This window comes from Somniosus microcephalus, unplaced genomic scaffold, assembly GCF_052327205.1.
Source record: "Somniosus microcephalus isolate GS21.2 unplaced genomic scaffold, FLI_Smic_1.0 scaffold1668, whole genome shotgun sequence".
Taxonomy (NCBI): Eukaryota; Metazoa; Chordata; class Chondrichthyes; order Squaliformes; family Somniosidae; genus Somniosus; species Somniosus microcephalus.
Window position 1 is genome coordinate 4,333 of NW_028226855.1, and position 19,678 is coordinate 24,010.

The following is a 19,678-nucleotide window of genomic DNA, read 5'->3' on the forward strand; positions in this document are numbered from 1 at the left end:
TCTACTGGTTCCCCTTTATCCACCCTATATGTTACTTCCTCAAAGAACTCCAGCAAATTTGTCAAACATGACTTCCCCTTCATAAAACCATGCTGACTTTGTCCTATTAAATTATTATCCAAATGTCCTGTTACTGTCTCCTTAATAATGGACTCCAAAATTTCCTGTACTGTGTCTTTCTCTAAACCAAGAGCAGCAAGTAACTTGGCGCCAGGCCTTGTACAATGCTGCTTTCTACAAGTCTCAGGAGTTACATGAAATCAACTTGCATTCATTTTGCCGTTGATTTTCCTTTGTTCCTGTCGGGGTAGTGTGGATGGGGCATGGAAAGATACACTGACCTTCTGCTTAATGCCTCCCTGAACAGCACAATGAGTATAGGAACACTGCCGTGAGGGAAACTGCAGCTGGATCTCACAGATTTCCACTCCTCAGACTGTACCACTTATGCACCAGAGAAAGAAGAATTAGAATCCCTTAACCATGTAAATATCTTGCAGTTCATTGTCAAGTACTATGACCCCTTGTTGGTGATATGTCACAATTGAAAGCATGAAATTTAAATGCTACACTTTAAAAGTCTATACTTGCAAATATAATTGCTTAAAACAATTCAGCATTTACATTGAGTATATATATATATATATATAATATAATATAGACACTGGTCCAGCATCTACAGTGTATTCACAGTACAGGAAGAGGACAAAGTACCTGCGGTACAAGGAACCTAAAAAAGTCAAGGGGAGGAACGTATTGGATTGTTAAAAAAATGGTAATGGAGAAAATAATGGGACTTAAGATAGACAAATCTCCAGGACCTGTTGGTTTCCACCCAAGGTATTTAAAGAAATAGGTGAGCAAACTGAAGGTATGTTAGTTACAATTTTCCAGAGCTCTCTGGATTCAGGAATTGTTCCTTTGGATTGGAAAACTGCAAATGCCACTCCATTAACTTAGAAATCAGGAAGCACATTTTCACAAAGGGTATTAGAAATCTGGAACTCACTCCCCAAAAAGGCTATGAATGCTCGGTCAATTGAAATTTTCAAGACTGAGATCGATAGACTTTCATCAGGTAAGGGTATCAACACAGGTAAAGAGAGTTGAGGTACAGGGGAGTCATGATCTAAATGAATGGTGGAACAGGCTTGAGGGGATGAACGGTCTACTTCTGTTTCTGTATAATTGCATTTCAGGACAAGCAACTATCACAGTAAACTTAGACTTGTATACGAGAACACAAAATAATATTATTTTGGATACAACCATTCTTTTAATAGACAACATCAATTCCACCCGTCATTTTTTGGGTGAATTTTGTGATGTGTTGAGGAATACTTTACATATTGGCACACAGTGCCAGCAAATAATCAGTTGCACCATTAAACACAGAGTAAACCTCCCTCTACACGTCCCCACTGTACCTCAGAGGAAATCCATTACTGCACTAGCTTACCATCTTCCACACCATTCATCCTGTGCACTGAACAAGACGGACATTCAGTGCCAAATTGGGGGCAGTGTTGTGCAATGGGCTCATGTCCACTAATTCTGAGGAAGTGAGAGTTGAAACTGGCCAAACTTATTTCGGATAGGACCCCTACAGCCAGTAGACAGAGGAGACAGTAGTGCCATGGGTCTGGGCTGGATTTAAACCCGGGTCCCAGCAGTGAAAAGCTTGTGCCTATTCCATTGCACGTATCACTCTCTTAGAAAGTCAGGGTGAATGAGTACTAGGATACGCAGAAGTTAGTTTAATTTAGTAAAAAGCTTATTAACTTAATTCACTCCTATTTTGCATAAGTACCAGAGAACTTTTTTTGTCATAGCTGTTTAAACATGAATTAGAACATAACTGCTTACTTTGTTTTGAAGAAATAGTAGTAGAAGGAGTACATGTAAACATAGACTGCAGTGGATGCCGCAGAAAGGAAGCTTGTCCATTGCCTGCAATAGCAATAAGTTAAGTGTTTAAAAAATGACTCATTAAGCAAGAATGATGGCTAACATGCTTCTGGATATGAAAACATTCTATAAATGAAACAAATCTCAAAGACAATACAAGTTTTAGGTTGAAAATGTACTCATCTGTGGTGCTTAGTTAGAGAAAAGAACAGTGTCACAATTGTATCAAGCCAGCCGTTATTTTATAATGTAAAACACAGTCCAAATTCTGATAGCTGTCGTTGTCTTGTCTTAGAAACAGATCTTTGTACTATAGGTTTTTGTTCTGAATGAAAAGCTGCATCTAATTCAAAAAGCAGAGTCACATGGCAAAGGTCTGACCCCACTCTGTATGGGGCTCTTTATTGCAATAGGCTGTGGGAAGGTGGTGAATGGTTCAAGGTCGGTGTTGCTGCTGCAATTGGAGCCAAAGAAATCCAACATGTTTATCATACCAAATGTCAGGCTTTTAGACAAACTAATGCAATGTCAGCACCTCTGATCATTATATTAAAACGATCTGTTAAATACATATTTTAAGCTTCTAGCAGGGCACTCGACACAAAAAAGTAAAACTACTTCCACATTATCACAGGTTGAGATTGGTTAACTATATTTGAGGAACTGGGCATTCCATGAACAAGGCTAGGGTTCCCATTCCGGTGTTATCGAGCATGTCTTGCTGCATGTGAGGTGAGCACAAGATGAGGCTCAGCTACAAAGCTCTTCATGGTTATAAAGCCTTCTGAAATGCATGGTTTAGGTTCCCACATGAAGAATGGCCGATTGGACAAGGTATCGGAGGCCATCTGGTATTCATGAAACTGTGCCCATCAGAAAATAAGACGTAATCAGTTTTTTCTGCGAGCCTGGCTTACTTTAGTGGCAGGATTCACTTTTGCATTGGAATAGGTTTCAGACTCGAGCGGAAGAAACCTTCACCAACGTTCAAACAGATGGACAGGAGTTCTTCAACTTACCACCTGTAGTCCTCAGCATTGAGCAGAAAATAAGTGCAGACAATGGTCACACAGACAGTCACGATGCAGAGAATAACCAGGACAAGCATCATGAAGCCATATACATAATAAATCTTGTAAGCCCAAAAAGAAGTGAAGATGAAGTACCTAAAGATGGAGAGAAAAACTCTCAAAATGAATGTTCTTTTTCAATTAAACACTAATCAAACAATTCATTTTAATGGCAATACTGTACAATTTCACACACGAATCCTCCCTCCCACTCCATAATATAGATTAAATGAGACACCTGGGTTTCTACTTACTTTCCACAATGGGACACACAAAGCTGATTCATGCCCCTGCTGCGATTCATTTAGAGTATTGCTACCAATACATGATACTTAAAACAATACCCTTTAATATTGTGCGATACATTTTTCGTACAACCATCCCAAATTGCTCACTGCCCTCACCATCGACAGACCTGTACCCATCAGTACTTCACTCTAGTGTCATGCAGTCCAAAATTATCAGACAACGGTGGTTTGGATGGACAAAAATATATACATAGACAGATAGAATATATATATATTTTTTACACATCCACTCTTATGCTTCACTGAAACACAATGCTGCATCCCACTATTTCACTATAAGAGTCGGATTTAAAACTGGTTTCTTATACTAGATTAGAATGGCTGAGAATAAACCATCTCCTAAGCACAATTTCAGACTTTACAAAGTTTCAAATACACAAATTGACTGGTGTATCCAAATCTTTTCCAGCAATAAACAGAGTGTTGGGGGGGTCAACTTAAAAATTAACTGCAGAAGAATCATTTCCAGTCACTGTGGTAATTTGTAAAGTGAGAAACACTTTTAGTGGTGAAGGAAGATGGAACAGAAACAGAAGATTTGCATACAGTAAACACGTCCACACATGCTGGCAGAACAGCAACTGAGCTCGAGTGAGGGAAGGGAATATTGCTCCAGGGGTCTCGCTGCTGGTTGCTATCCAGTGACTTCTGCTGGAAACAGGATTGGTGTTGGCTGTGATGCCCACCATGGCCAAATAACTAGCCAGCACTTCAAGAATGGTCACTTGGGTGAGGTACCAGAGGACTTAAGCAGTGGCGTTAGAACTAAATCCCAGCAAGAGTCAGCAACTTCAGAAAAGGAAGGAGGATACTGGAAATATGTGGCGTTTTTTTTTTTTTAAGTCCAATTTTCACAAAGCAAAATAGTTCCAACTGCATCCAGTTCACTCCACTTCTAGTTAGGATCTGGCTGCTTCCTTTCTTTGATCACTGAAGCACAAGTTCAGGCATAAAGTAGGGACGATTCCTAGATAGAAGTGCCCAATTTCAAAAAGGTGGAATGAGAATTACTGCAGTCAAACGACTTCAAGAACTGGATTTGACTTAAAACTGTCACCCAAGGCTGAATCCAGGTTGCACACAAGTTTAAATAAAAAGGGTATAAAACAGTTTGACCTCCAAGTAACCAAACAGTATCCGGAGTTTTACCCTTTTCCCAAATGCTTCTATATTAAATTTCACTACTGCAGTCAACATTAAATTATTTCAGTAAAGATGGTTGCATGAAATTTTCACATATCCACTTGAATTGTAAAAAGCACACTTAAACCTGGGTTGCTTATGGACAAGAGCTTTGAGCTGTAGAACACTGGTGGTTACTGGCTTGTCAAAGCTTCCAGTGGAAGTGGAACAACCGGGCCTGGTAATTTTTATTCGTTCACGGGATGTGGGCGTCACTGGCAAGGCCAGCATTTATTGCCCATCCCCAATTGCCCTCGGGAAGGTGGTGGTGAGCCGCCTTCTTGAACCGCTGCAGTCCGTGTGGTGAAGGTGCTCCCACAGTGCTGTTAGGGAGGGAGTGCCAGGATTTTGACCCAGCGACGATGAAGGATCGGCATTATACTTCCAAGTCAGGATGGTGTGTGACTGGGAGGGGAACTTGGAGGTGGTGGTGTTCCCATGCGCCTGCTGCCCTTGTCCTTCTAGGTGGAAGAGGTCGCGGGTTTGGGAGGTGCTGCTGAAGAAGCCTTGGCGAGTTGCTGCAGTGCATCTTGTAGATGGTACACACTGCAGCCATGGTACGCCGGTGGTGGAGGGAGTGAATGTTTAAGGTGGTGGATGAGGTGCCAATCAAGCGGGCTGCTTTGTCCTGGGTGGTGTCGAGCTTCTTGAGTGTTGTTGGAGCTGCACTCATCCAGGCAAGTGGAGCGTATTCCATCACTCTCCTGACTTGTGCCTTGTAGATGGTGGAAAGGCTTTGGGGAGTCAGGAGGTGAGACACTCGCCGCAGAATACCCAGCCTCTGACCTGCTCTTGTTGCCACGGTATTTATGTGGCTGGTCCAGTTAAGTTTCTGGTCAATGGTGACCCCCCAGGATATTGATGTTGGGAGGTTCAGCGATACTAATGCTGTTGAATGTCAAGGGGCGGTGGTTAGATGCTCGCTTTTTGGAGGTAGTCATTGCCTGGCACTTGTGTGGCGTGAATGTTACCTGCCACTTATCAGCCCAAGCCTGAATGTTGTCCAGGTCTTGTTGAATGCGGGCATGGACTGCTTCATTATCTGAGGAGTTGCGAATGGTGATGAATGAAGTGAATTATCACACGAGTATGAAACACATTGACTTTAGTGTGATGTTTCCTGCAGTGCACTAAGACCCAACAACACATTACAGATGACCAGTCTCAATTAGACACCAATACTTTTCAGACTTCGCTCAAATATATTTAAAACAGGGTTTAAAATGTGGCTCAAAAACAGAAAATGCTGGAAATACTCAGCAGGTCAGGTAGCATCTATGGCGAGAGAAACAGAGTTAACGTTTCAGCTCAATGACCTTTCATCAGAACTGATGCTGCCTGACTTGCTGAGTACTTCCAGCATTTTCTGTTTTTATTTCAGATTTCCAGCATCCGCAGTAATTTGCTTTTGTTTAAATCTATACTGATGTTTTTCTTCTCTAAAAATTATTTTGACCTAAGCAGCTAGTGACTTCATTACTTTAAAAAAATAGTAACCCAGCCTCCAGCTTCCTTTCTGGAGCTGCTCTATTTTAAGCATTAATGCCGATCAAGTGTATGAATAGAACATTCCATAGCACGGTGGCATAGTGGTTAGCACTGTTGCCTCACAGCACCAGGGACCCGGGTTCGAATCCGGCCTCGGGTGACTGTCTGTGTGGAGTTTGCACATTCTCCCCGTGTTTGCGTGGGTTTCCTCCGGGTGCTCCGGTTTCCTCCCACAGTCCAAAGATGTGCGGGTTAGTTTGATTGGCTATGATAAATTGACCCTTAGTGTTAGGGGGATTAAATACGTGGGGTTACGGGGATAGGGTGGGATATGTGTTGGTGTAGGGGTTACGGGGATCGGGTGGGATATGTGTCGGTGCAGGCTCGATGGGCCGAAATGGCCTCTATCTGCACTGTGGGGTTTGTGATCTGTGAGTATATTATGTAGCAGCAATATAAATTATGAATTGAGCCGTGAACTACGCCATGCAATGAACCTTAGCGGAGGTACAATCGACACCCCATAGTACAACAGTAAAAAGATACTTACATCTCAATGAAAATCGAACCGAAGGGGAGGATTCCACCCAGGCACACGATAACAGCTGGCTCCATGAACCTGCAACACAAGAACCAAATTAGCAACTGCCAACTTAGTGCCACAAGTAGAAAGCATCATCTGTTGAGCCGGTATTTTCCCAAAGCGATTCCAACTGCGGAGAGGATTTTATTTGATTCTGTGAGCTAGCTTCCTCTGCCCAGTGAGGTCAAAAGGTTACAACTCCTACCCTTCCAACAGAGGAAAAAGCCTTATTTTCACCCCACCGAAGGCAATTGTGAATCGTCTTTTTACTCCCCCTGAGAGAGCGCTCATGTAAAGCTGGATAAACATGGTATTCCACAGCTCACGCAGCATTGTATTTACACAAGGTGCATTAAAAAGGTTAAATTACTAGCTTAAAGCACCCTGTTGAATGCTGGTAAGGATTGGCAGCAAAATGGACACTAGCACTTCCCACAGTTGTGTGAAAGCTGGAACTACATTAGCAAATCTTTTATAGAATGGGGAAGAAGAAGAATAAGTCAGGCAAAAAAATGGGGAAGATGGATAGGTCTGAAGTTGTTAAACTTCCCGAATTTCCAACCCATTTCTTATTCCACCTTTCTTTTCATTCTCTTCCATTTTGGAGCTAGTTTAATCCTCTCATTTTCCGTGCTCGAGATAATCTCTCCATCACCCAGCAACTCTTCACCTCTTTCAAGCTTCTTTCATGTGAAAAATATTCCTGAACTGTTAACCCCATTAACTACATTGTGACAGTTCATACTCTGGACTCTTGGCTTCGACCTGTAGTTCTCCATCCTCTCTTATTTTAAAGGGTATGGTAGTTTAGTGGTTATGGTTCTGAATGAGCAAGCCAGGGGTCGTGAGTTCAAGTCATGGCAAATTGTGAAACTGAATTTGATAAATTGTCTCTTAACACCCTCTGGAGTGGCCTGGCAAGCCAGTCAGTAGTAAAAACACTATCAACAATAACTGCAGTCTTGTCCACATCTCAAGGATAAAATAAAATGATTCAGTCTCAAAGGTGCTCGCACCAGTATTTCAGAAGGGTCTATATTCAAACACCAACCAATCTTTTCTAGAAATGAAAGAACTAGCATTTATATAGCGCCTTTCACAACCTCAGAACATCCCAAAGTGCTTTAGTCAATGAAGTACTCTTTAAAAAGTAGTCGCTGTTGTAATGTAGGGAATTGCGGCAGTCAATTTATTTACAGCAAGCTCCCACAAACAGCAATGTGATAATGACCAGATAATATGTTTCACTGGTGTTGGTTGAGGGATAACCATCAGCCAGGACACCGGGAGAGCGCCCTGTTCTTCTTCCAATAGTGCCGTGGGATCTATTACGTCTCAGTCGAAAGGAGTCACCGCCGACAGTGCAGCACTCCCTCAGTACTGCACTGGGAGTGTCAGCCTGGCTTATGTGCTCAAGTCTCTGGAGTGGGACTTGAACCCACGATCTTCAGTTGACACCTTCTAGCTACACGTTGACAGACCAGCCGTGTATTTCCAATAGTTTTTTTTACAAAACCCACGACCTATACTACACAATGCAGTTACCTGACCCATGTCTATTCTATAGCAATAGGAAAGTCAGTTTGTAGTTATTGATAATGTGTATAGTAGTCAATTAGGTTTGTACAACTGATCAGTTTCCTTTCAATTGATTTCCTACTTTTCTATTACTTGTGACAATACAAGTAGTTTTGCTTGGATGGTGGAAGAGTCAATCATATAGCCTCAGTCAATGAGACAGTGCAAACAGTTTGGGTTACTTACTTATGTACCTCCCATCAGGCTTCTGCCCTGGCATTGCACTCAAATGGCCCTTAGTCACAAATGACATCCTATGTGACTGTGGTAATCTATCCCTCCTCATCCTTCTTGACCCGTTTTCAGCCTTTGACACAGTTAACCACGCCATCCTCCACCATTGTCCAGCTGGGTGGGGCTACCGTGCCTGGTTCCATTCCTATCTATTCAGTCGTAGTCAGATTATCACCTACAATGGCTTCTCTTCCCGCTCTGGCATCGTTACCTCTGGTGTCCCCCAAGGATCTGTCCTTGGCCCTCTCCTATTTCTCATCTACATACTGCCACTCGGTGACATCATCCAAAAACACACCAGGTTCTACATGAACGCCGACAACACCCAGCATTACCTCACCACCATCTCTCTCGAACTATTCACTGCCCCATATGTGTCACGCTCCTTGTCTGACATCCAGTATTGGATGAGCAGAAATTTCCTCCAACTAAATATTGGGAAGACCAAAGCCACTGCCTTCAGTCACCGCCACAAAACTCCGTTCCCTGGGCACCGACTCCGTCCCTCTCCCTAGCATCTGTCTGAGGTTGAACCAGACCGTTCGCAGCCTTGGAGTCCTATTTGACCCGGAGCTGAGCTTGCGACCCCATATCCTCTCCATCACCAAGGCCGCCTACTTCCACCTCCGTAACATTGCCCGTCTCATCTGCTGCTGAAACCCTCATCAATGCTTTTGTTACCTCTAGACTCGACTAATCCAATGCTTTACTGGCTGGCCGCCCACCCTGCACTCTTCATAAACTTGAGCTCATCCAAAACTCAGCGGCCCGAATCCTAACTCGCACCCAGTCCCGTTCACCTATCACCCCTGTGCTCACTGCCCAGTGTCCTAACTCGCCCCAAGTCCCTTTCACCCATCACCCCGTGCTCACTGACCCGTGTCCTAACTTGCACCAAGTCCCGTTCACCCATCACCCCTGTGCTCACTGCCCCGTGTCCTAACTAACACCAAGCCCCGTTCACCCATCGCCCCCGTGCTCACTGCCCCGTGTCCTAACTCACACCCAGTCCCGTTCACCCATCGCCCCCTGTGCTCACTGCCCCGTGTCCTAACTCACACCCAGTCCCGTTCACCCATCACCCCCTGTGCTCACTGACCCGTGTCCTAACTCACACCCAGTCCCGTTCACCCATCACCCCTGTGCTCACTGCCCCGTGTCCTAACTCGCACCAAGTCCCATTCACCCATCACCCCCTGTGCTCACTGCCCCGTGTCCTAACTCGCACCAAGTCCCATTCACCCATCACCCCTGTGCTCACTGCCCCGTGTCCTAACTCGCACCAAGTCCCATTCACCCATCACCCCCTGTGCTCACTGCCCCGTGTCCTAACTCACACCCAGTCCCATTCACCCATCACCCCCTGTGCTCACTGCCCCGTGTCCTAACTCGCACCAAGTCCCATTCACCCATCACCCCCTGTGCTCACTGCCCCGTGTCCTAACTCGCACCCAGTCCTGTTCACCCATCACCCCCTGTGCTCACTGCCCCGTGTCCTAACTCACACCCAGTCCCGTTCACCCATCACCCCCTGTGCTCACTGCCCCGTGTCCTAACTCACACCCAGTCCCGTTCACCCATCACCCCTGTGCTCACTGACCTACATTGCCTTCAGTTGCCTAGGCCCTAAGCTCCGAAATTCTCTCCCTAAACCTCTCCGCATCGCTCTCATCGTACAAGACACTCCTTAAAACCTACCTCTTTCACCAAGCTTTTGGTCACCTGTCCTAAATATCTCATGGCTCGGTGTCAAATTTTGTTTGATAATGTTCCTGTGAAGTGCCTTGGAATGTTTTCCTACATCAAAGGTGCTATATAAATGCAAGTTGCTGTTATGTATGGTCTTCATCGGTCAACCTCCATATTCAACAGCAAGTTCAAAACAGAAAAAATACTTGGGATAGTGATTCTGCCACCATACAGAAACTGTCCTGGTGAGGTGGTCTCCCATACCTCAGTTACATGCAGACCTTGCTCTGAACTACACCCTAGTTCTAAACCAGAGTAGGCAACGCAGAAACCAAGTTAATACAACAGCAATGTTTGAACACACAAAATATCAGGTCCGAATGGGGAGTGAGGGAGCTCTGTACATCAGGTCTCAAGGACATTCATAAAAATGAGAAAGACGAAGGTAGGTAAGCTATTGAAAAGCTGGAGAATGTATTCTTCCAGTTAGCTTCCATCAATACCTTAAGTGCCTCCACATGCTGTCTGCACCAGACTGGCCCACAAGTGACAGCTTGGTGTGACTACATTCTACTGGAGTGCATGAGGTTGACTCTGAACAGCACAGCTAATGACACTGGGAAGCAGGTTTCAAGGAGTCCAATGTCATTTCAACAAATACAAAGGGTACTGGAGCCTGCAGCACAGTTTTATCCAACTCGGAGCTCTCTCATGCAGCTAAATGCTGTTGTTTGTAAAGATTGCAGTTTTAACAGGGTTTAAATAACATGACAAAATAATTTTAACATTTTATTCTTAAAACCAAACAATGCATGACTGAACAAATAGTTAATAACACTATTCTTCATATCTACTCACCATTTCTTCTCTGGAATTGGACGTGGTACTGCATTGACACGGCAAGGAAAGTTGGGCTGGCCTGACATATTTCTCCCAAGAATAGTCCCCACCAAGTTCAGTGGGAGGATAACAAAAAAACAGATGCAGCACACAGCAACCTTTGAGAGGAGAAAAAAAGTGTCTTAAAAGTCAATTCAACTTTACTGCACATGTTTATACTGCACCACTGAAATATTTTGATAAATTGTGAACCTTGACTGGTGTGAATCGGATCTAAAACCACTGTAAGCAGCTAATGGGTGACTGCCAGTGCCGTAGCAGAGTACTTATAAGAATCAGGTCAATCCAGAAAGAGGTGATTATTGGTAGAGAACTTCCACCAACCAAGGTTATCCTGAATTTCTTTGTACATTGTAGGAACTTTTAATGGGGCATCATGGATCCATTAAGATGGGAACATTCAAATGTACGACCAGAACCCATTAAGATATTGACAGTTAGCTGGAAAATCCTGATAATACGTCATACCTGATCAGGGAAAAATACGGAGATTTATCTTTGAAGTCTAAGGTTCCATATACAATGCTATATTTAGGTCACTTTGGGTTCTCGTACATTAAGCCAAAGTGAATATGAATTAAGAAAATATTCTACCAGGTTGAAACCACTTAACTCTTGGCTTACCAGAGATAAGAAAAGAAAGGCAACACTGTTATATGTCTAGTACTACTGCACTTTAGTTTCCTAACTCTTAACTTGCGACTCAGATCATAATGCAGCTGTGGCTCATAAAATAGCTTCGCTCAGCCTCAAACTTGTAGTACAGCCTGAACTGGGATCCATTTAACTTAATGTAACAGCACTCAGTTCAGAATGACAATCTCACAGGCTTTGCTGGGATTCTGCCAAGTATAACATCTTAGAGGATTATGCTATCAGTAGGCTCTTCAGTTTGTTCAGTAATGTAACTCAGTGATTGTATGCTTTCTATTGAACCCTACAACATTAATCGATAGGCTTAAAACCAACCTGCTCTGGGAGTGGCCGCACTGTTGGATCAGAGGTGAATCCTCCTCTCTAGTGATCTGGCTCCTTTGCGGTGTGATGTACTAGGTTACTTAGGAATTTACATATTTCTTACACCTCGAGAGCTGTAAGAAATCACACAACACCAGGTTATAGTCCAACAGCTTTATTTGAAATCACAAGCTTTCGGAGCGCTGCTCCTTCGTCAGGTGAAGCACCTGACGAAGGAGCAGCGCTCCGAAAGCTTGTGATTTCAAATAAAGCTGTTGGACTATAACCTGGTGTTGTGTGATTTCTTACATTTGTCCACCCCAGTCCAACACCGGCATCTCCACACCTCGAGAACTGGTTAGTGAATTTACGAGAGTTGTTTCTTAACCTCCCTTACTACCCTAGTCTTATTATTTCTTCTCTTTTTCAGTCTTAATCTGACCACTACTTTGTCTGCACCTTATTTTTAATTCTGCGCTATGTGAAAAGCCATGGGTAACGTGACTGCTGTTACCCCTGATCAAAGCAATCCAAGGGAACGTGGCTTATCTTGTATTCCAGGTTCACAATATGGGCCTTGCTTTTACTATTAACTTACTAAAACACTTGGAGCCCACCATTGTTCTTGGTAGACTGCATGGTACCAAACGCCTGGATCCATGCTGACTATGGATAAAACAGCCAAACTACAAATGAATGATGAAATTGCAGGTTGAAATCAAAGGCTTTTTGGAGCCAAAAAGTCTATTCCTGTTGATCACTGAGGCCAGCTTTCAGACAGTAAGTGCTTCCTTATAAAGGAATGATCTCTTGCTGTAGACAGTTGTAGGCAGGGAAAGATTCAGCTATTTGTTTGCCAGGAGTCGTGCTCAGCCTTTCTTGCCATTTTAAACACAGGAAAAGTCAGGCCATTTGGTCTTTTTAAAAAAAAACAGCCCTGGCCTCTCAGGTTTTTTCCTCTCTTCCTCTCCCCAGTACATAAAAGCTGCAGGATTCCCCAACTCCTTATTTAAAAAGAACTCAAAAGGAAGCTTCAGAGTTTTATTTTGACTAATGTAACCATTTAAAATAATGCCGCCAGTCCATTTTACGGATTGGAAGGTCATGCCAGTCCCGGCAAATGGAACAGCCGACATGCGGTTCACTTCAAAAACACACAAGCAGCCCACAGGAAAAGAGCGGAGCTTAAGGAGTGAACAGAAAAGGGGAAAGGGATCTCAATTCGAGGTCCTCAGTTAATTCAATTACCCAACTCAATGTCCTCTGCCCACCTGCATAGAGCGAGGAATGGTCATTCATTAAAAAGGCAGTGCACAGACGCCATCCAGAGGCAGTTCAGGGGAGCGGCGACACAGAGGTGGCACTCAAGAACGTAGCAGTGAGCAGCAGGACACTTGAGGAGGCAGCAAGTGGTACTCTCCACCAGTCTTTTCTCTCTCCTTTATGTGCCGTGTGTGGCTCACACGCATTCTCCTTCATTGATGTACTAAATACTTCGCTCTTAACTCTGGGGAGGGGTGGGGGGAGCAGAGGTTGGGAGCTAGAACTAGGAGTGATTGCACAGGCCAGGATGAGACAATGTTAGGCTCTAAGAAGACGGGATCAGTGTGGTCTGGTCCATACTTGCAGCGGGGCGAGAGCGGTTTGGAAGCACAGAGCAGGAGGAGGCTGATGTCTGGAAGCATTTTGGTGGGGTGGGAAGCTTTGTGAGCAGAGCACTCAAGGGGAATCAGTCAAATTAAGTCCACTAGTCCTTTGCACTCTAGTAACGACCTGATGCACAAGAACACCATAAATATTTTCCTTAGCACCCCTAACCCCCTTCTGCCTTACTTTCATGGTCTCCGTACCCCCAGCACCCCAACCCCCAAAACCCATCTTCTGGTCCTCTAACTGCCAGATCATCTGTTGATTTGCTGAACTGCTGCCTTGTCTCTGCTTCTGACACCCTTATCACCACCAGCTCCCTCAGTCTCCACTGCGCCCCATGGCACAACACCATCTTTACAACTTCAAGTGTGAATGCTGTAGGCTGGACCATACCTCAAGCACTATTGCCACTTCATCTGTGCTGCAAACTCCTCTTGCTACTCCAGGATCATCCTCACCCTTCTCCATAACAACCTATCTCCTGCAACCTCCTACTTCAGCCAGGTGCAAGGAGATCATGGATTTCATCATCTCTAAAACTGAGACCATTCACTTAGCTGCGTCAGCCTCCTGCTGTCACAGCTCGAAACGTACATTGAGAGGGGTGGTGGAAAGACTTTCGAGAATTACTGAACTAAACAGAAAAGTAATGGCTGATCACATTAATTGAAGTCCACAAAAAACTAGATTAGATTAAGTTACTAGCTCATTATCCAAATACCAAAAGAATATAAGCAGCAAACCATTAATACCAATTTCATCAGGTTAGAAAAAGTCAGAACCAGTCAAGTTTTGCAGCGCAACAACCCGAATATCCACTCCACACTGCAAAGCGTGCCTGAGCCAAATGTCCTAGAAATAGTTATGAAACCGACTATGACAATTTGTATTGCTCTACATGATTCAGAAAGGTAATCACCAATTGAGGACTGTCTCAGGAACTGAGGAGTATCTACGTTCTCCTAGGACATGCTTCTGAACATCAGCCTCACTGCCAGTACCCCCAAGTAAACGGACTGAATGCTCAGAATTCAGATAATTGGTGCAAACTGCAGACACGGTGGCATAGTGGTTAGCACTGTTGCCTCACAGCACCAGGGACCCGGGTTCGAATCTGGCCTCGGGCGACTGTCTGTGTGGAGTTTGCACATTCTCCCCGTGTTTGCGTGGGTTTCCTCCGGGTGCTCCGGTTTCCTCCCACAGTCCAAAGATGTGCGGGTTAGGTTGATTGGCTATGATAAATTGACCCTTAGTGTTAGGGGGATTAAATACATGGGGTTACGGGGATAGGGTGGGATATGTGTTGGTGTAGGGGTTACAGGAATCGGGTGGGATATGTGTCGGTGCAGGCTCGATGGGCCGAAATGGCCTCTATCTGCACTGTGGGCTTTCTGTGATTATAATGCAAAGTATTCTTGAAGACCATTGTGCTTTAACCTGTGCAAAATCAATCACTTCCAACCTTTAAACATTTGCCCATCCAAAAACCTAACAGTCTGTCAAAAACTGGAAAAGTGACAACCCTCAATATACTACTGGATGTCGCAAGAGGACAGAGTTACCCAGGGAGAAAGGCGGGATTCAACAGACTATAATCAGCAGCCACAGGTGGAAAACAGAGCTTGTATTAAGGTGAACATAAACAAATGCAACCGGCAACTAGAATAGGATGGCTTGAGACTGTGGTGGCAATTGAAAATTCTGGTGCAGTAGATATTTCAAACATAGCTAATCTCTGCCGATTGACACAAGTACAACAGACAAGGGTTTATAGTACTCAAGGAGGGCAGATTTGACAGGAAGAGAGTTGATGCAGTTATCTAGATCAGAGATAAACAAAGTAGCCCCAATGATATGGGATAGGCTTTCCAACGAGCTATCCAACTGAAAGAATGTAGTGCCAAGGGGTTGCTATTACTATCAGGTTAAAATAAATAGGACAAGCTGCTCTATGAAGAGATAAGGAAGGTATATGCAAACAGAAGAGTCTTTTACTAATGGGGCATTTTAAACAACCCAATATAAAGTGGAATAGCAAAACTTAACTAGTTAGTGTAACACAGAGGTCACAAGGGGCAATTCGCACCTCTACTCAGTAATACATACCCACATACTTTGGAAATGGAACGCTGTACCCCTGGGCAACAGCAACCAGAGAGTGATTACATTTGACGTGATTTAAGAACAATGAATACTGCAAATCAATGAGCAGCTTTAAAAAGGTTACCTTTAAGTGATAAAAATGATAGCAAAATACTGCGGATGCTGGAAATCCGAAATAACAGAAAACGCTGGAAAATCTCAGCAGGCCAGGGCAGCATCCGTGGAGAGAGAAACAGAGTTAACGTTTCAGGTCGAAGACCCTTCGTCAGAACTACCTTTAAGTGATTATGTGAAGAGCTTTAATGGATCAATAGTGGCTAGTATTCAAGAAAAACTCGGCCCAGGCCCAGGATCAGCTTTAAAGACAGACGGCCGAGAATGGAAGATAAACACCAGGGACCAGCAAGTGCAGACTAAACAAACAATGCAATGTGAAATAGAAAAAGTAGGGAAAAGGGTGCCGGAATCCCAAGAACACTGGGACCTTGAAGAAAAAGGTAATCAGAGGAGTAAAGAGGGAATTAGAAATGGCAGAAGCCAAACGCAACAGCAAGAAAATCTTCCAGTATTAAAAGGGTCAGAGAAGTAATAAGATCCTGTAAGGATTAAGACATAAAATGGAGAATGATGTAAAAATAATAATGAACATATATACTAACTAAATACATATTCCAATATTTACCAAAGACTCAAAAACATGCAACCCAACATAGGACTTTCTTCAATTAAATTTAACTATTTCAACATCACTGGGATGGGAGGTCCTAGACAGGTTCAAAGCACAGAAAAAAAGTGAGCTTACAGATAAATCTAAAGTGCTGATGGTCATCAGGAGAGAGTTAATGTACAAAGGGTTAGGGATTGGAAAAAAAAGCAACACGCTAACCATTTTCAAGATGGCAAGACAGCAAACCCGGGTACTACAGACCGGGTACTGAGTTTTTCCAGCATTTTCTGTTGTTATTTCGGATTTCCAGCATCCGCAGTATTTTGCTATCGTGCTACAGACCCATTAGTCTTCTATCAATAACTTGGCAAAATAACAAAATGTGTCATTGGGAGCAAACTAAAGGATGACTTGAATGAAAATAAACTAATACATGGCAGCCAAGATGGTTTCCGGAGATGATCCTGTCTCATTAACCTTATTGACTCTACTTTGAAGAAATGACAACCTAAGTTGACAATGGGAAGCTCCTCGACATGCGTCAGCTGTGGCTCAGTGGTAGCACTCTCACCTCAGAGTCAGGCGGTTGTGGGTTCAAGCCCTATCCCAGGAGCATATAATTTAGCCTGACACTTCAGTGCAGTACTGAGGGAATGCTGCATTGTTGGAGGTGCCATCTTTCCGATGAGACATTAAACCAAACTGTCTGCCAGCTCAGATGGACGTAAAAGATACAAACAGCGTTACTGAAAGAAGAGCAAGGGGAGGCCTTTTGGTGTCCCGGACAACATTCATCTCGCAAACAACACCATCAAATCAGGTTAATTGGCCATTCATCTCATAGCAGCCAAGGACCAAAAAACAGCAATGTATGCCTACAAAATAACAATGACTACATTGTCAAAGGAATTCATTGGCCGTAAAGTGCTTTGAGATGTCCTGAGGTTGTGCAAAGCACCATATAAATGTAAGTTCTTCTTCCTTTCAGTGTATTTAGACAGTCAGAAACCTTCTGATAAAGCTTTACATAAAAGAAGTGATGAGTATTGTCAAATCTCAAGGCAATGGTATCCATGGTGAAAACCCAGAAGTGGATAAGTAAAAAAGGTGGAAAGAAAGGAAGCAGCAGGCACTAGTTAGGGGAGATGTGCTGAGCAGAGCCCCAAAGAGATCGGTGCTGGGCCCCCTTACTGTTAAAACAACGTGGATTCAGAAACAAAATGCAATTTGATCCAACTGGCAAACAATACTTAGCTAGGTTATGGTGGTTGAGTCTGATAAAACAGAACGATGGCAAATGAAATTTAGTATGTACAAATGCAAGGTATTAAACATTGGAAGAAAGAATAGGAAACACATGCATCGAATGGTATTGAACTAGCTAGGGAGAGAGGCGGAATGATCTGGGAATGATAGTAGACGAACAACTGACATAGCCAATTAATGCAGAACATCAATTATTAAAGCTAAAGGAATGCTGCCCTATACCGCCAAATCAGCAGATGAAACGAAGGCTACCTTGCTAAAACTTTACAGTTCTCCGGTCAAGCCACTGAGTGCGCCTTTCAATTTTAGAAACCGAGCCAACAAGTTACAAGGACAATCCTGAGTGTTAGAGGACGCCATTTGAGTGCAGACTAGCAAACGTCTCGAATCTTCAGCTTTAAAATATTTGAATGGTAGGAGACCTTTTAGAGATATATAAAATACTATGTGAACAGGGACATTGGGTTAAACTGGTAAAAGTCAAGCTCCACCTAAATGTCAAGGAGGACGTCCGCACACGAAGAGCGTTCAATACTTAAAAAGAACTTCAAGGGTAGTTAGTGTAGGCGAAACCTTTGAAATTATTCAGAAGGCTGCGAATATGGTGCGGGGGGAGGGCGGAACAATTTTCTATGGAAGGACGAGCTGAATGGCTTCCCTCATTTATACTTATCTTTGTGAAGACTTGGCCTTGACCTGTTACCATTTATCGCTTGTGTTCAGTGCTGACGTGCTTACCATTGTTCCAAAAGGAATAGCTCGTGATGCATGATAATAGATTGCAATGAAGTTTATGAAGAATGCAGTTCCGCACACCATGGCTGGGATCAGGAATGCCCCAATAAACATCTGCTTTATCCATCTTCTGCCTGTTTAAAGATAAAAAGCACAAATTCAGAATTGAAATCGGTTACATGATCAGTGTTCACACTGCTTTAATAACTTTACATTTTTGTTACATACTTATTTGACAGTTATGCAGAAAAATAATTAGTTAATAGCTTGGACGAGAATGGGAGTTTCAAACAACTGATCTATACAAAGAGAAAGAAAGAACCTGTATTTACACAGGACCTTTCACAGCCCAAAGACAAATCAAAGGGCTTTGCAGCCAATAAATGACTTTTCTCTGAACTTGCAGCACTCCATTCTCTCAGTCCTACCCCAACACTGGCATTAAACCTGCTGACAAGGGTGGCGCTGTTCTTGTTTGGCGAACCGACCTCTACCTTGCAGAGGCTGAACGCCAACTTTCAGACACCTCTTCCTACCTCCCCCTGGACCATAACCTCACCACTGAACATCAAACCATCATTTCCCAGATTGTCACTGACCTCATCTCCTCTGGAGATCTTCCTTCTACGGCCTTCAGCCTCATAGTCCTCCAACCCCGCACAGCCTGCTTCTACCTCCTTCCCAAGATCCACAAACAGGACTGCCCTGGTAGACCCATCATTTCAACCTGTTCTTGTCCCATGGAACTTCTCTGGTTATTATCACATTGCTGGTTGTGGGACTTTGCTGTGCGCAAACTGGCTGCCACATATCCTACATTGCAGCAGTGACTAACTATACGAAGGTCATGAAAAGCACTATATAAATGGAAGTTTTTCTTTCTTTATAACAGCTAACACAGCTTCACAAAGGGAAGACCCTGTCTGACTAACCTGCTTGACTTTTCAGTAACATCCCAAATGGGCAATGGAAACTATATGATTCAGTGTACTTAGATTCCCAAAAAGCTATTGATAAAGTTCCTCATGGGAGATTGCTGGAAGTCATAGCAATTCAGGGTAAAGTTTGGGAATGGTTATGAAACTGGCTGAAGGAAAGGGGAGGGGTGTGATGTTGAGGTCAGGGAAGAACCAAGTGGGGCAGCCCACAGATCGCAAGATAAATACAGATGAGGGAGGCTATTCAGCCCATCTTGGCTCATCCATCCAAAAATTCTTCCACTTCCCCAGCACTTCTTCAAGTGGTTTCTTCAGTAAATCTAAGGTTTCCACCTCCAGTACCCTATCTGAAAGACCAGTGTCATGCTTTGATCATTCTTTGCACTAAGATCTCCTTGACATGTTGAACTTCCCTTTCAATC

At 43.7% G+C, this 19,678-nt stretch overlaps 1 protein-coding gene across 2 annotated transcripts; it reads right to left on the reverse strand.

The window, feature by feature from the left end:
• Positions 1–1,846: 1,846 nt before the first annotated feature.
• Positions 1,847–18,471, reverse strand: LOC147080371 (transmembrane 9 superfamily member 3-like). 2 transcript variants are annotated; one of them, XM_085981200.1, is made up of 5 exons: positions 18,322–18,471; positions 10,899–11,038; positions 6,507–6,575; positions 2,928–3,074; positions 1,847–1,950 (listed from the first exon to the last, which is right to left on the reverse strand). In XM_085981200.1, the coding sequence occupies exons 1-5, from the start codon at positions 18,430–18,432 to the stop codon at positions 1,863–1,865; spliced, it is 555 nt and encodes a 184-aa protein (XP_085837326.1). In that variant the 5' UTR covers positions 18,433–18,471; the 3' UTR covers positions 1,847–1,862. The 2 variants fall into 2 exon arrangements, with proteins under 2 accessions (XP_085837326.1, XP_085837325.1); XM_085981199.1 differs by lacking the exon at positions 1,847–1,950 and adding an exon at positions 1,979–2,362.
• Between the last annotated feature and the right edge of the window lie 1,207 nt (positions 18,472–19,678).

What these genes read in the sequence shown, in the direction of transcription:
- LOC147080371 (XM_085981199.1), bottom strand. Translation starts at nt 18,432, where the DNA reads ATGTTTATTGGGGCATTCCTGATCCCAGCCATGGTGTGCGGAACTGCA. An exon ending in CCAATTCCAGAGAAGAAATG is followed by an intron (nt 6,576 to 10,898) that starts GTGAGTAGATAT and finishes CTTGTGTTGCAG; the next exon opens with GTTCATGGAGCCAGCTGTTA. An exon ending in AATGCTGAGGACTACAGGTG is followed by an intron (nt 2,363 to 2,927) that starts GTAAGTTGAAGA and finishes CTCCAATTGCAG; the next exon opens with CAGCAACACCGACCTTGAAC.